An 11,355-nucleotide genomic window follows, 5' to 3' on the forward strand; every position below is an offset into this window, starting at 1 on the left:
AGTTAAAAACAGTGGCTTTAGCCATTCTGTCTCATGCAACACAAACTTGTGACTATGAAACCTTGATTACTCCTTTCCAGTAAATGTTTTTGTGTTCTGTGTTTTCCTACACTCACCTCTCTGATGTTGATGTCAGTGTTGACTAGTGATGGCAAATGTGACTCTTTGGTGAGAGATGACTCAAGGCGGCACAAAGCACACTCCTACATGCAACTTGCTCTGTTCGGCTCGGTAGGGTTGTTGCAACGATGGGAGGAGGATGTGATAGGGAGGGGAAATAGGGGGTGGGAAGATTTTATGGACAACGAATGGAGGAGATGAGGGAGAGGGAATTTAAGGCTGAGGAATGATCTGTGAGCCTACTATTAATGAGGAATACTCTACTCCTTTTTCAGTTTAATAAGGATTTATAGATTCCTCTTACAAATTATTAGTAAGTAAAAAATTTGAGGTACTCCATTTCCAGAAAGGTTATTTCTCCTCTCAGTGGTATAAGGGAAGCATTGGAAAGAAAAGCATTCCTAGGAAGTGAACTTCCTGTGAAACTAGGAAATAAGGGGGTGTGCTACACAAGATTGAGTCGTGCTCTAGCCAGGGAGCAAGAGAGAGCTGCAAGTGGATGGGGAGTTGCGACTCAATAGATGTGACTTGCATGCCACTTTTTGCGGAGTCGCGCATTTGTGGTGACTCACTTGCGCACATGGCCCATCACTAGTGCTGACGCATGTGTATACATATTTTCAATCCTCTAAATGGTGCTCAAACGTCCATTGTTACCATTGGATGACTAGGCACTTGTTCTAATCTAACGGTCAGTGCACGTGAGATGGTGAGTCCCATTCCTCCATTGTTAAAAATTCTTACTGTGGTTCTATGTCTGACATAGCTCTGAAATATATGTTTACTATTTGGATGTTGTTTCTTTAACACTCCTTTTGCATTGTGTGTGAAACCCTCTTGAGGACCAAAGAAAAGTAAGGCACTGCCACTTCCCTGAATATATCCCGTGATGCTTAGCATGCCCATTTTCTTTTCATGTCCATGTTGTCAGGCAGTAATCTAGTCATGGATGATGCATCTCCCTTTAAACCCTCTCAAAATTAGTATGTTATTACTTTTTGGTTGAAATTAATCATTATTGTGTGTTGGAAGTGAGAGATAAAAATGATTCAATGGGTACGTATAAAACTGGTTTGAAATATGAATCCTCACTGATTCTCTCCTTTAATTTTAGTTCCAGTCTGTTTGTGAGCGGTTCAATTTTAAACACAGTAGTGGTGGATGGAAGAAATCCTCCCACTGAGAGTCCCAAAAATAACTGCTCTGTAATCTTTTATATTTATTTTTATATACTAATTTGATGTTTATTTGGGTTCTTGAAAGGCTTGACCTACTCTTCACAGTTTTACTGATTCTTCACTGGTTGTTTTATTTTAACGAGTACATATCTTCATTCAACTCTCTTAGTAGGCTTATTCCTGTTTCCTTCACTTCATTTTCCTCCGCCCTAATCCAGGTTATTCTTCTACCTTTTAGTTGGCCAACCCTCGCTAATTTTTTCTTTTGAATATTGCCACTTCCTCTATCCTCCCTTCGTCCATTCTGTGTGTTCATTCCCTTTTCCAACTCACTCATTAACATCTTCCACAGACCCTTCTTATTGACTAGGTCCTTTCTGTGTCAGATGATATTTTTTCGGCAATCCTCAACAGATATTCATCCCTGTGATATCCTTCTGGTTTTGGAAGTATCTCCAACATGAGATGAGACGGGTTTCTCTGCTGCCTAGGAAATTTCTTTCCTTGAGTGTTTCTTCTGCCATACTGTGGCGTTCAGGCAGCCAGCTATTCTGTTGGCTTTCTTGACTTTTCCTCAAAACTGCATTTTATATATGCACAGTTTGGAACTTCATTTCAAGATAGTTGAAGAAGTTAATGAAATTTTTCGTTGGATGACTTTACATTTTTTTCTGGGGATATGACCATGTTGTATTCTTTTAGCTGAATTATTAAATGCATGCAGGAGTCCGTTAATTGTACAGCAGTCTGGCAATATGATTGTACAGCAGTCCGTCAATATAATTGTACAGCACTATTGTCAGTATAAGAAATAATTATTTATTTTCTAGTCTATAGCATCTTCTATGCTAAACTTTTTAAGTATCCTTAGTAATATATCAATGAAAGTTCATTTCATTGGCCTAATTGCTTTGTTATCATGAAGTTTTTCTGGTGGATTAACTGGTGATGATAGATGATGATTCTTATTTGCTGACATTTTCCTTATTTTATTTTTATTCCTCTTTTTCTCTTTATATGTTTCATATTTATAAATGATGAATTTCTTCCTCTCCATGTTATTTGGGATCAAAACACTTGGAAATATTTTTTTTGTATGAATGAGACATAATGGATTACCAAAGCCTAGTCTACCATTTTTCCATCCTATTTTCTGAAAAATAACCCTGATTGAGGTGAGCTCTTTCAGCAGTGGCTCCAGTGAAAGGCATTCCAGGGTTGTCTCAGGTCTGGAAATAGTGAGGGGGTTTGAAATGGCTAATTCGACAAGTCTTGGAAAATGTACGTCATGGCAAATGATAAGTACTGCCGTGTGCTCATTATTTGCTGATGGCTGGTATTTGATGAGGAAGCATACTTCAAATTTACCTTTGAAAATATGTCAATAGGATATTAAATCAGTTTGCACGTGGTTTTAACAAAATTGAAGTTCTTGCAGCATCGCATTGCATAGCACTGAGATAGTTACATTTTTGTTGATTAGTGGAATGAGAGAGAATCTAAATATTGAGGAGATGGTGGGAATGGACAGCAAAAATGACTCCATCAGTATCGAGTCTCGAGGAAGCAGCATTAACGTTCCAATACTCGTGGGAATCCACTGTGGAAAAATAAGAGCCTCTCTCCAGAAAATTCTTTCACGTTTTGGAGTATCACTTGCTTCTCAAAATTTGCCAATTGAGTGCAGTAATTTATTTGTGTATTTTGTTCAGTTGGCCATTATATTTATTTGTGTGCTATCAAGCTGTATTGCATCCAAAATTTTCCTTTTTATTAAGTAATTTAACTGAAAGAGAAGTCCTACATTGATTGGGAATTTGGTATTCAACCAGAGTATCATAAATTACATGCAATTTTTCCATTATCCCCTTAACCTTCTTTTTAGTTGTGAAAATTTTCATATCTGGATAAAATTTTTCCTTCGGTAATTTTAAGATAAGTGGATGTCATTCCAAGTAATAGACATCCTGAATGTTCAATCTGAGTTGCTGTAATTTTTTTGACTTGCCAAGTATATTCATCTTCCTTTTCTGTCGTTTTTAAGGAAATGGTCAAAATTTTTAAAAATCTTACCAATATTGCCAACGTTTGACTTTAGTTTTTGAGCTTCCTCAGGGGGTGATCAATCAAAAAGCAACGACACAAAACGAAAACCAAGTCAATAAAAACAACACATTAAAAACCTACCACATATGTAGTCGATTTGAAGTATCAAATAAAAGGTACTATGATACAACACATCTACCATATTATGGAAAAATGTAACAAAAGTATATGAATGTTGATTTTTTTGTTAGTTGTTGTTATGGCATTGAAAAAGATTGTTTGTTCCATTAATTGTGTTAATAGTGAGCCTATTGTAGGTGTGTTTTTTATTTGATACTTGAACCCAATTATGTGTGTGGTATATTGTTTAATGTGTTGTATTTTTAAATTTCTATTTGTGTTTTGATTTATCAGTCCTAATGAAACTTTTAAAATAGAGTGAAACATTAGCCTAAGGCAATTTTTTTTAAATTGTGACTAAAACATGGAAAACTATAGGAAAAGAAGATGAATTTGGTAAAACTAAAACATTCATAAGTTTTTATTTCTCATAATTTGTTGGTTTGGGGTTTATGTGTTAGGTGTAACACTTGAAATGTGGCTCGGGCTTTAATCTGATGTTTAATTGTGCTCCCATAGCTTGGAGGAAGATGACACAGCCGACGATGAGGCGGATCGGCTGAGGGATGGAGCGAATCTGAGTGAAAAGCAGAAGAGGTTAAAGAGTGAGGGCCCTGGGAACTTTGTCTCCTCGGATAATACCGAGTGTCGCTTCAACCTCAATTCATATTCGATGGTATTTGTCATCAACAAAGAGAATTATTTATACAAACGTCAAGCTTTCCAGAGAGCGAGAGAGGTAAGGAAATACCCTAGATTATAAGTCTTATTTGTAGTTATTATGTGAACCCTTAATTTTTAAATGGTGAAGAGAAAATAAGAGAGGTATTAGGTAGTTTTGTCATTAAAGATTAGGTATTACGAGCAAATGCACCCTAATAAATTTACTCTGTGCATTTCACTCTCTATAAACTTGACACTGGACCCAGATCAGTTGAGTACCAAATTTTTTTCATGGCAATTATTTTATTATCCTTGAAAATGATTTCTATGAAATACTATTACTAAAACTATATGCTTTTCAATCAAACACTGGGTCGCTGCAGTTGCTGCTGTGATGCTATTTTACTCTTGCTCGGCTGCTGTATATAAAATTTTACCATATTTTGTAATCTTCTTATTTTTTCTCTTAGTAGTTGTTTCATCCATATTCATTTTCTCACATAATAAGTTGATTAACCATTTTTGGTTGGTTTTAATGTACTTTCATCAATCAGGTGCCTCGCGCATCTTCAGTTGGGTATCTTGGATTATGATTTTGCAGCAAAATTTATAGTTGGGCTATTATTATTTGGCAGTTGGCTGTAAAGTAGTCAGCCAATCAGCCTTGGATGTTGGTTGGACAGTGTGGGGTGGGATACCGTACGTAGCAAAGATAACAGGTTTTGTTTACATAGTGTGTATATAAGGTGATAGTGTCAACACTACACAGTTGTGTCTGCTTACTTGAGGAAACAGGAATATTTTATCAAAATGCAGCAATTTAACTCTACAATTGTAATGGCAAGCAACCTCCCATAGTTGCACCACCTTTATATGTCCATGGTTGGTAGAAGTAATAAACTTTTTCGGGTCTTACCGCGTAGTTCAGATTTTATCCTGATGTATCGCAACCCCTGCTGGTTGCTTCTTCAGAGGTGACTAAGCTGCTCTCGGTATGGGTTGAAATATATAGTCTTCAAGTGGGTGTTTTAGGTGTGGAAGTATAATTGGGTGGAGGTTGAGGAGGATAGTCTGTTCAAAGAAGACATCCAGGAGAGTCTCAATTGGAGGCCACCAACCCTGTTGAAATTCTCTTTGAGCAACTCCTGAATGCGTGTTTTGAGTACTCGTACTTCACTCAGTGACTCATGTCGATTATTAATTTTTTACAGTAGAAATTGTGTGAATTACCATTTCATGGAGGCAGCCAATAAAGCTGACACTTCCCTTAGCATTCATAATATCGTAAATCATAATCGGTGACTGCAATGAAGCTTAATAAATCATAATAAAATGATTTTCATTCTTAAATATCGAAAAACAATTATGTGAATGTACATTTCTACGGAATGACATTACCTCTTGCTGGAAAAAGGCTTTTATTTGAGAAGTTTCTATTTAACATATTTCACTGTTGGTTGTCTTTCTATGAAGATGATAACAGCTGATAACCTGTCCTCTCTTCATGCTCTGCTCAGTAATGATTTATTCAGCTCGGTGCAGTTTTGTTTTCTACAGTATAGCATCCTTCACAAGTATTGGAGATTTCGACCTACCTCTAATTTTAATAATTTGAAACATAATCAGACTTATGCTTTTGATCATACCCTCATTAGTCCTGAAACTATTATTATTATTATTATTACTGTACAAACTACTAGGAAAAGTATTGGTGTCATTGGTTGATTGTAAAACTACGGTTGATGGATCAAAAGAAAAATCGATGTGTCGATCATGTTTCAAGGTCAGTCACGCGCAGACACTGTCCACGCAGTCATCTGCACACGTACATTTGAAGCGCAATTATTGGCCTTGTGCCGTGATGACACACTGACCTTAAGCCTGTGATCGGAAGACCGGTAACCAAAGTGTACGTTAACTCTGGCAAAAATCAGACACTTGTTCACTTCCCTACCACCCTGCTCCCTCCATTTTCCCACGTTCACAACCTTTAGCTGACCCTGAATTTGGCTTGCGATAGGTGATGCAATAAGAGATAGCACTAGCACATTGCTTCGTTAGCATTCAGAGCATTTGTCGCGTTTGTTAAATTTTTATTTGTCTTGCTGCCGGCGATTGTTACGTCATCAATGTTTCTGCCCTAAAATGGCTTATCAACAGACCGTGAATTTGAGGACATGTAGACCGTGAAAACCTAGAAAAAAACGTGAATTTTATAATTTTGTCAGAGTGGGAACCCTGTAATTTTATATCTACGAACATTATAGTTGATGAGGTAACAATTTGGATTATCGTTTTGCAATATATGTCTGTTTCCATTTTAATTAATATTAACTTTGTCAAGAACTTTATTATGAGAGGTTTGTTTTTTACCCTGCAAAGCAGAATAGAAAGTTTTTTTGGATATGTCACCTTGCCTCCTGCAGAGAACTTGTTTCTTTTCACCAAATAGAGGTTCGGCAAGAGCCAAAATCTAAATTTTGTGTGCATATTTTCGACGTTGGAGGCCATAGAATGTCCAAGTGCTAACTTAGGATGGTCATGGTGTAGCTGTTCTATCCACTGGCAACAGCATTTATGATGGATGTGTGAGTGCTTGAAGAGTCGAGTAGTTGGTACTCGACTCGAGTGATTCGAGTGGCATTACAGATATCTAGTAGTTATGGTTACAGAGCTGTTGAGGCCGGTAAGTTCAGAAATCTACCAAAAGGAGGCGCTATCATGAAACTCATGCAATAATAACGTTATTAAAGTGGATATGTCGTTCTTATGCCTTGGCCTTGGAAATTCAGCTTTCTGTATATGTAGCTGTTAATCACTATAATAGTTGACGTGGGTGCTGAATACCTTTTTGTCAGCCGTGGCGGCTGACTGTCTTCCGACCCTGTGGCATGATCTAGCTTCTCTGTCGGCAATCTTCCCTGAATTCAGTGCCAGGAACTTGGACTCACAAACCAAGTGATTTGTCTTCACGGAATTATTTACCTTCCCATTTCTGATAAAAACACAGGACACATTTTGTGCTTCGATATAATGGATATAAGCCATTCCTGAGAGGAAAGGAACTGCCTTATCTTTCACGATTTGAATTTGACTTTAATGATTACGTGACGACTGACGACGTGAGTGAATCTCCGATGGCATTCACACTAACTCTCGTTCTGTTAAAAAATAAACCCATGCCACCAGGCAGAGTTAAGCAAATAGCTATTCAAGGTCCAACTATGTTTCATTTAAATCCACTCAGTTACAAGTTGGATCAGTTTTGATCTGCGCGCTGCATAGGCAATTTTCCCCTGGTGCAATTTGCCCCACAGATGTGGGATTAGCCCGAGGAATGCGACCACGCATGCTGTTTTTACCATCATGTTGAATCACCATTGACTTAAGTCCAAACTGCAATTATGATAGTCTTTTTTGGATTACCTTGGAAGCCAAAATTTTGGTACCCAAGGATTTTTAAGAGCTCATTTGGTCATTATTTCACTGGGGCGATGGAAATCATAGCCCTGGAAAAATTCTAGAAAATTTTCCGTTTTAGATAGATATTCCGTAGCTCATAATTCCGGATTGACGATCATCTACTGTACTAAAAATTAATACCTAATAAACAGCATTGCTCATCATTAAAACTTATTATTCTATATTGACATATCTCTGTAATGTGCACATTCTACTCCCGCTCCTGTGACTAAAATCAACTCGCGTACCACAATCTTCTCGTAGAGCAATTATCGGACAAATTGCATAAGTGAGGTATTTTGTATCATTGGACTGGAAAAATACATTTCGTAACCAAGGTCGTCGTATAAGTGAAAAGTTTCATAACTGAGGTTGGAAATACATGGGTTCATATGGGGTTATTCACGGGACCAAAAAAAAATTGTGCGTGAGGTCATCGTATAACTTAAGGGTTGTGTACTTGAGGCTCTACTGTATTAGTTTTGTAGTGGCAAGACTTGTATACTCTGAGGTTGTAACATATTACTATATGTTAGACCGGCCTTATTTTTCAAATTGAGAAAAGTTATTAAAATTAAAAAGAAGAACTTTGTGCTCTTACATTAATATTTGTGAATAAATATTAATGTGAAAGCACAAAGTTCTTCTTTTTAATTTTAATAATGAATCGCTTTCACCAAGTTACGCCTCAAACAATCAATTCTGAGAAAAGTTATGTTTCCCTATTCTCAAAATGATCCAAATGAGGTTAATATTCATGTGTTAAAATTGGTTACTTTAAAATAATGAAAACCATTGCCCCCAGAGAATTGATGCATAATTGAGAACTCTCAATTGAGTTTTTTGAGACTGAAAAGGCACTCTTTCTACGTAACATGTGAAAGTAAAGCTCTTTAGTTTATGAGATATTGTCTGTCTTAATGCGATCCACCCCCCAGGGTGCTACCCTGCACCGTGGTGCCGCTGAGGTATGGCCGGCACCACTTGCTAGAGACTTCCCCTTCACCCCCTGCCCACACTTGACAAAGACTTTGCTTCTGCTGGTAAGATTTACAGTCAAGTGGCACAGACACACATCCTGGGAATGCATCCCCATCTTTCCAGTGTTAAAATAGTCTCAAATAACGAAAATTCGATTAGTGCAAAGACCCCAAGGAATGCATCCCTTGCATAAAGCGAGGCATGGGTGTATTTCATTCCATGCATCTATCTATTGAGAGACTTTTTAATGTAGAAGATGGACTATGACAACTGAATAGCTTCTTGAACTGAAATGAACAATTTTTGGCTGAGAATGTTCAATTTTAGATAACCTTGTACACTGATAAGTTTGGTATTTTCCAACTTATAAGATCATTTAAATAAATTTTATTGAAAATTCAAAAAAAATGTCATCATTGGTGGAATAATTTTGGCAAAGAAAATACATGTTGCCATCTACTGCCAAACTTTTGAAGGGGAAATGTTCGAGGCAATATTTTAATGTCTTCCTCAATCGTAGAATATCAAAAATACCTCATTAATTGTGGTATTTACCCATTGAAGTAGCCCATCCCTTTTGAAAACTCTTTGGTTCTTTGGCTTTAATATGTATGCAACGTTGTTTTCAGTCTCATCGAGCGGTGACTCAGCGGCTGAAGAGGAAGTTCTCTGGGTGGCACGGTCGGTGGTTGGTTCGCCACGTGTCGGATGTGCAGAGGCGTTCGACGCTCGAGTGGCTCATGGGTCATGTGGAGGGTGTGGTTCCTAATAGAACTCGTCTGGTGACTGACAATGACCTCTCTCGACCTCCGTACTCCTCTTACAACAGGTACCGAGTGGACCACTTGACTCTGGCCTCATCTTTGCCATCCCCAAGTGTTGTTTCCTCAGAAACTTTGCCTGTGGTGTCATCGACCACTTCAGGGTCCTCAACACCTTCTAATTTGATCTCTGGTGGCTCGTCAGACATTGTATCATCAACATCAAACCACACACCAGCCATTGACTCGTAATGAACAAAAATGGCAGGAGAATGTGGTTGCTAAGAGACTCCTTGCATTCAAATCAATTGTTTGGTTTCACTCTGCTGTGATATGTGGTTTCCTCTATGAATTCACCACAACCAATTAAGATTCAGAGGTTTTTCATAAAGCAGAAAAGGAGAACCTCAACCAGTGAATATCTGGAAAAAAAAGTGGTCAGGATTTTAACATGAAATAGCCACAGATCACATTGGTGCTTAATGTTGGTGTCAGCACTTGAAAAGTGGTGTTATTATAATGACAAACTGGTTTTGGGCAGAGTTGCAAACTTATTTTAGGAAAGCGATTCTGCTGCATTTAGTGTTGGATATCCTGTGAAGTGTGTGTTCTATCTGTGCCTCTCCATTTCAGAGGGGATTTAAACAAAGAGCAATACCTCCCATCCTCTCCCTATTTAATACACCCCTGTGTGTAGTTTTCTCTGTATGATCCTTATGTTAGCATTTAAAATTTTATTGTTATGTTTTTTGAGCAATAAATTTTTTAACATCCATTGTCACTGCACAAGTCAAGCTAATGAATGTTTGGAGGTGTATGTACTTAGATTTTGTAACTGTTTTCGTTCCCTCAATTGTCTTTATTTTTAAATGATAGTTTATTCACGAGTAAGTGTGTATGGCTATTATAGTACAAATTCAAGAGTGCAGTTGTAATTTATAATGAAAATGGTGCATAAGACAGTGACTTCTTGAGGTTTAGAACTTGGGATTTAACACCTGTTATTCACTACATTGAAACATCAAATTATCATTATAATACTTAGAAATTCATAAGGGAAGAATTTTTTGCTGTGTGTCTTTGGATTAAGACATGCTGAAGCACTTGGAAGAATGTGCTATACTGAGAAGGGAGACCGAATTGAATACTGAATGACTTTTGTGTTATCTTCATGCAGAAATCTCTTCACTTGCTCTTCCATCTGTACATCATCTTGTGCAATCTATTAGGAAGTGCAACGTTCTTTGCAGCTGAGCCTATAATTGTGAATGCTTCTGTAGGAAGTAGTGGTGGAATTGTAATATCTTGGAGGTAGAGTAAGCTTCCCGTGCACTGTCGAACAACGTGTTCCCCCCCTCCTCCTCCCCTCAGGATATTATTTTTAAGGATACGTATATGTATATATATATATACATATTATATATTTGTACATGGGTGTATAGTGATCACAGCATAAATATTTTCAAAAGATTTTACAGTGACCTATCGATAAAGAGGACATTTTGAGTATTCTCAACAGAATCTAGTTTGGTGTTAGTGTTTAATTTGCAGCCAAAGGAAAGTGAGGAAGGGTTGGCGGTTGAGGTGAGGTCGTCGTGTTGGAAGTGCAGTGTGCTAAAGTGGATTGTCTTAATCTTCTCTGTGGTCACGCATGTAATATATTTGATGTATGTACAGTACGTATAATGATTTATACATCTCCTCTCACTCAATAAACCCTTAAGAAAAATATTCTTCTGCAATTACCTTGCCCATGCCAGTGATTATTACGGAGTGGAGGGGCTGGCATCCAGGTTTAGCTGTACAACAACAATAATACATACTAATTTTGCAAGATGGTAATTATCTACCTAGGGTAAAAATATTTACTTTTTATCAAGGAGAAATATCAAGGAAATGTATTTTTATATGGAATTAATTATTTATGACTAGAGCATTTTTAAAATTATTTAGATGTACATATTAAGCACATCGATGACATGGCCTTAATGCCACCAACATGCATTATTTGTAGTTTTTTCTTG

The 11,355-nt window shown here is 37.3% G+C and overlaps 1 protein-coding gene across 4 annotated transcripts in view; it reads left to right on the plus strand.

Annotated features, from left to right (window-relative positions):
* LOC124166102 (paired amphipathic helix protein Sin3a) overlaps positions 1 to 11,062 on the plus strand; it is a 72,745-nt gene extending 61,683 nt beyond the window's left edge. For all 4 annotated transcript variants that reach the window (XM_046543741.1, XM_046543738.1, XM_046543739.1 and 1 more), the window contains exons 20-21: positions 3,984 to 4,203; positions 9,200 to 11,062. In XM_046543741.1, coding sequence (XP_046399697.1) covers positions 3,984 to 4,203; positions 9,200 to 9,583 — 604 coding nt within the window. In that variant the 3' untranslated portion in view covers positions 9,584 to 11,062. The remainder of the gene's footprint in view (positions 1 to 3,983; positions 4,204 to 9,199) is intronic.
* The last annotated feature ends 293 nt before the right edge of the window (positions 11,063 to 11,355 follow it).

The sequence above is a fragment of the Ischnura elegans genome, chromosome 9, assembly GCF_921293095.1.
Source record: "Ischnura elegans chromosome 9, ioIscEleg1.1, whole genome shotgun sequence".
Classification (NCBI taxonomy): domain Eukaryota; kingdom Metazoa; phylum Arthropoda; class Insecta; order Odonata; family Coenagrionidae; genus Ischnura; species Ischnura elegans.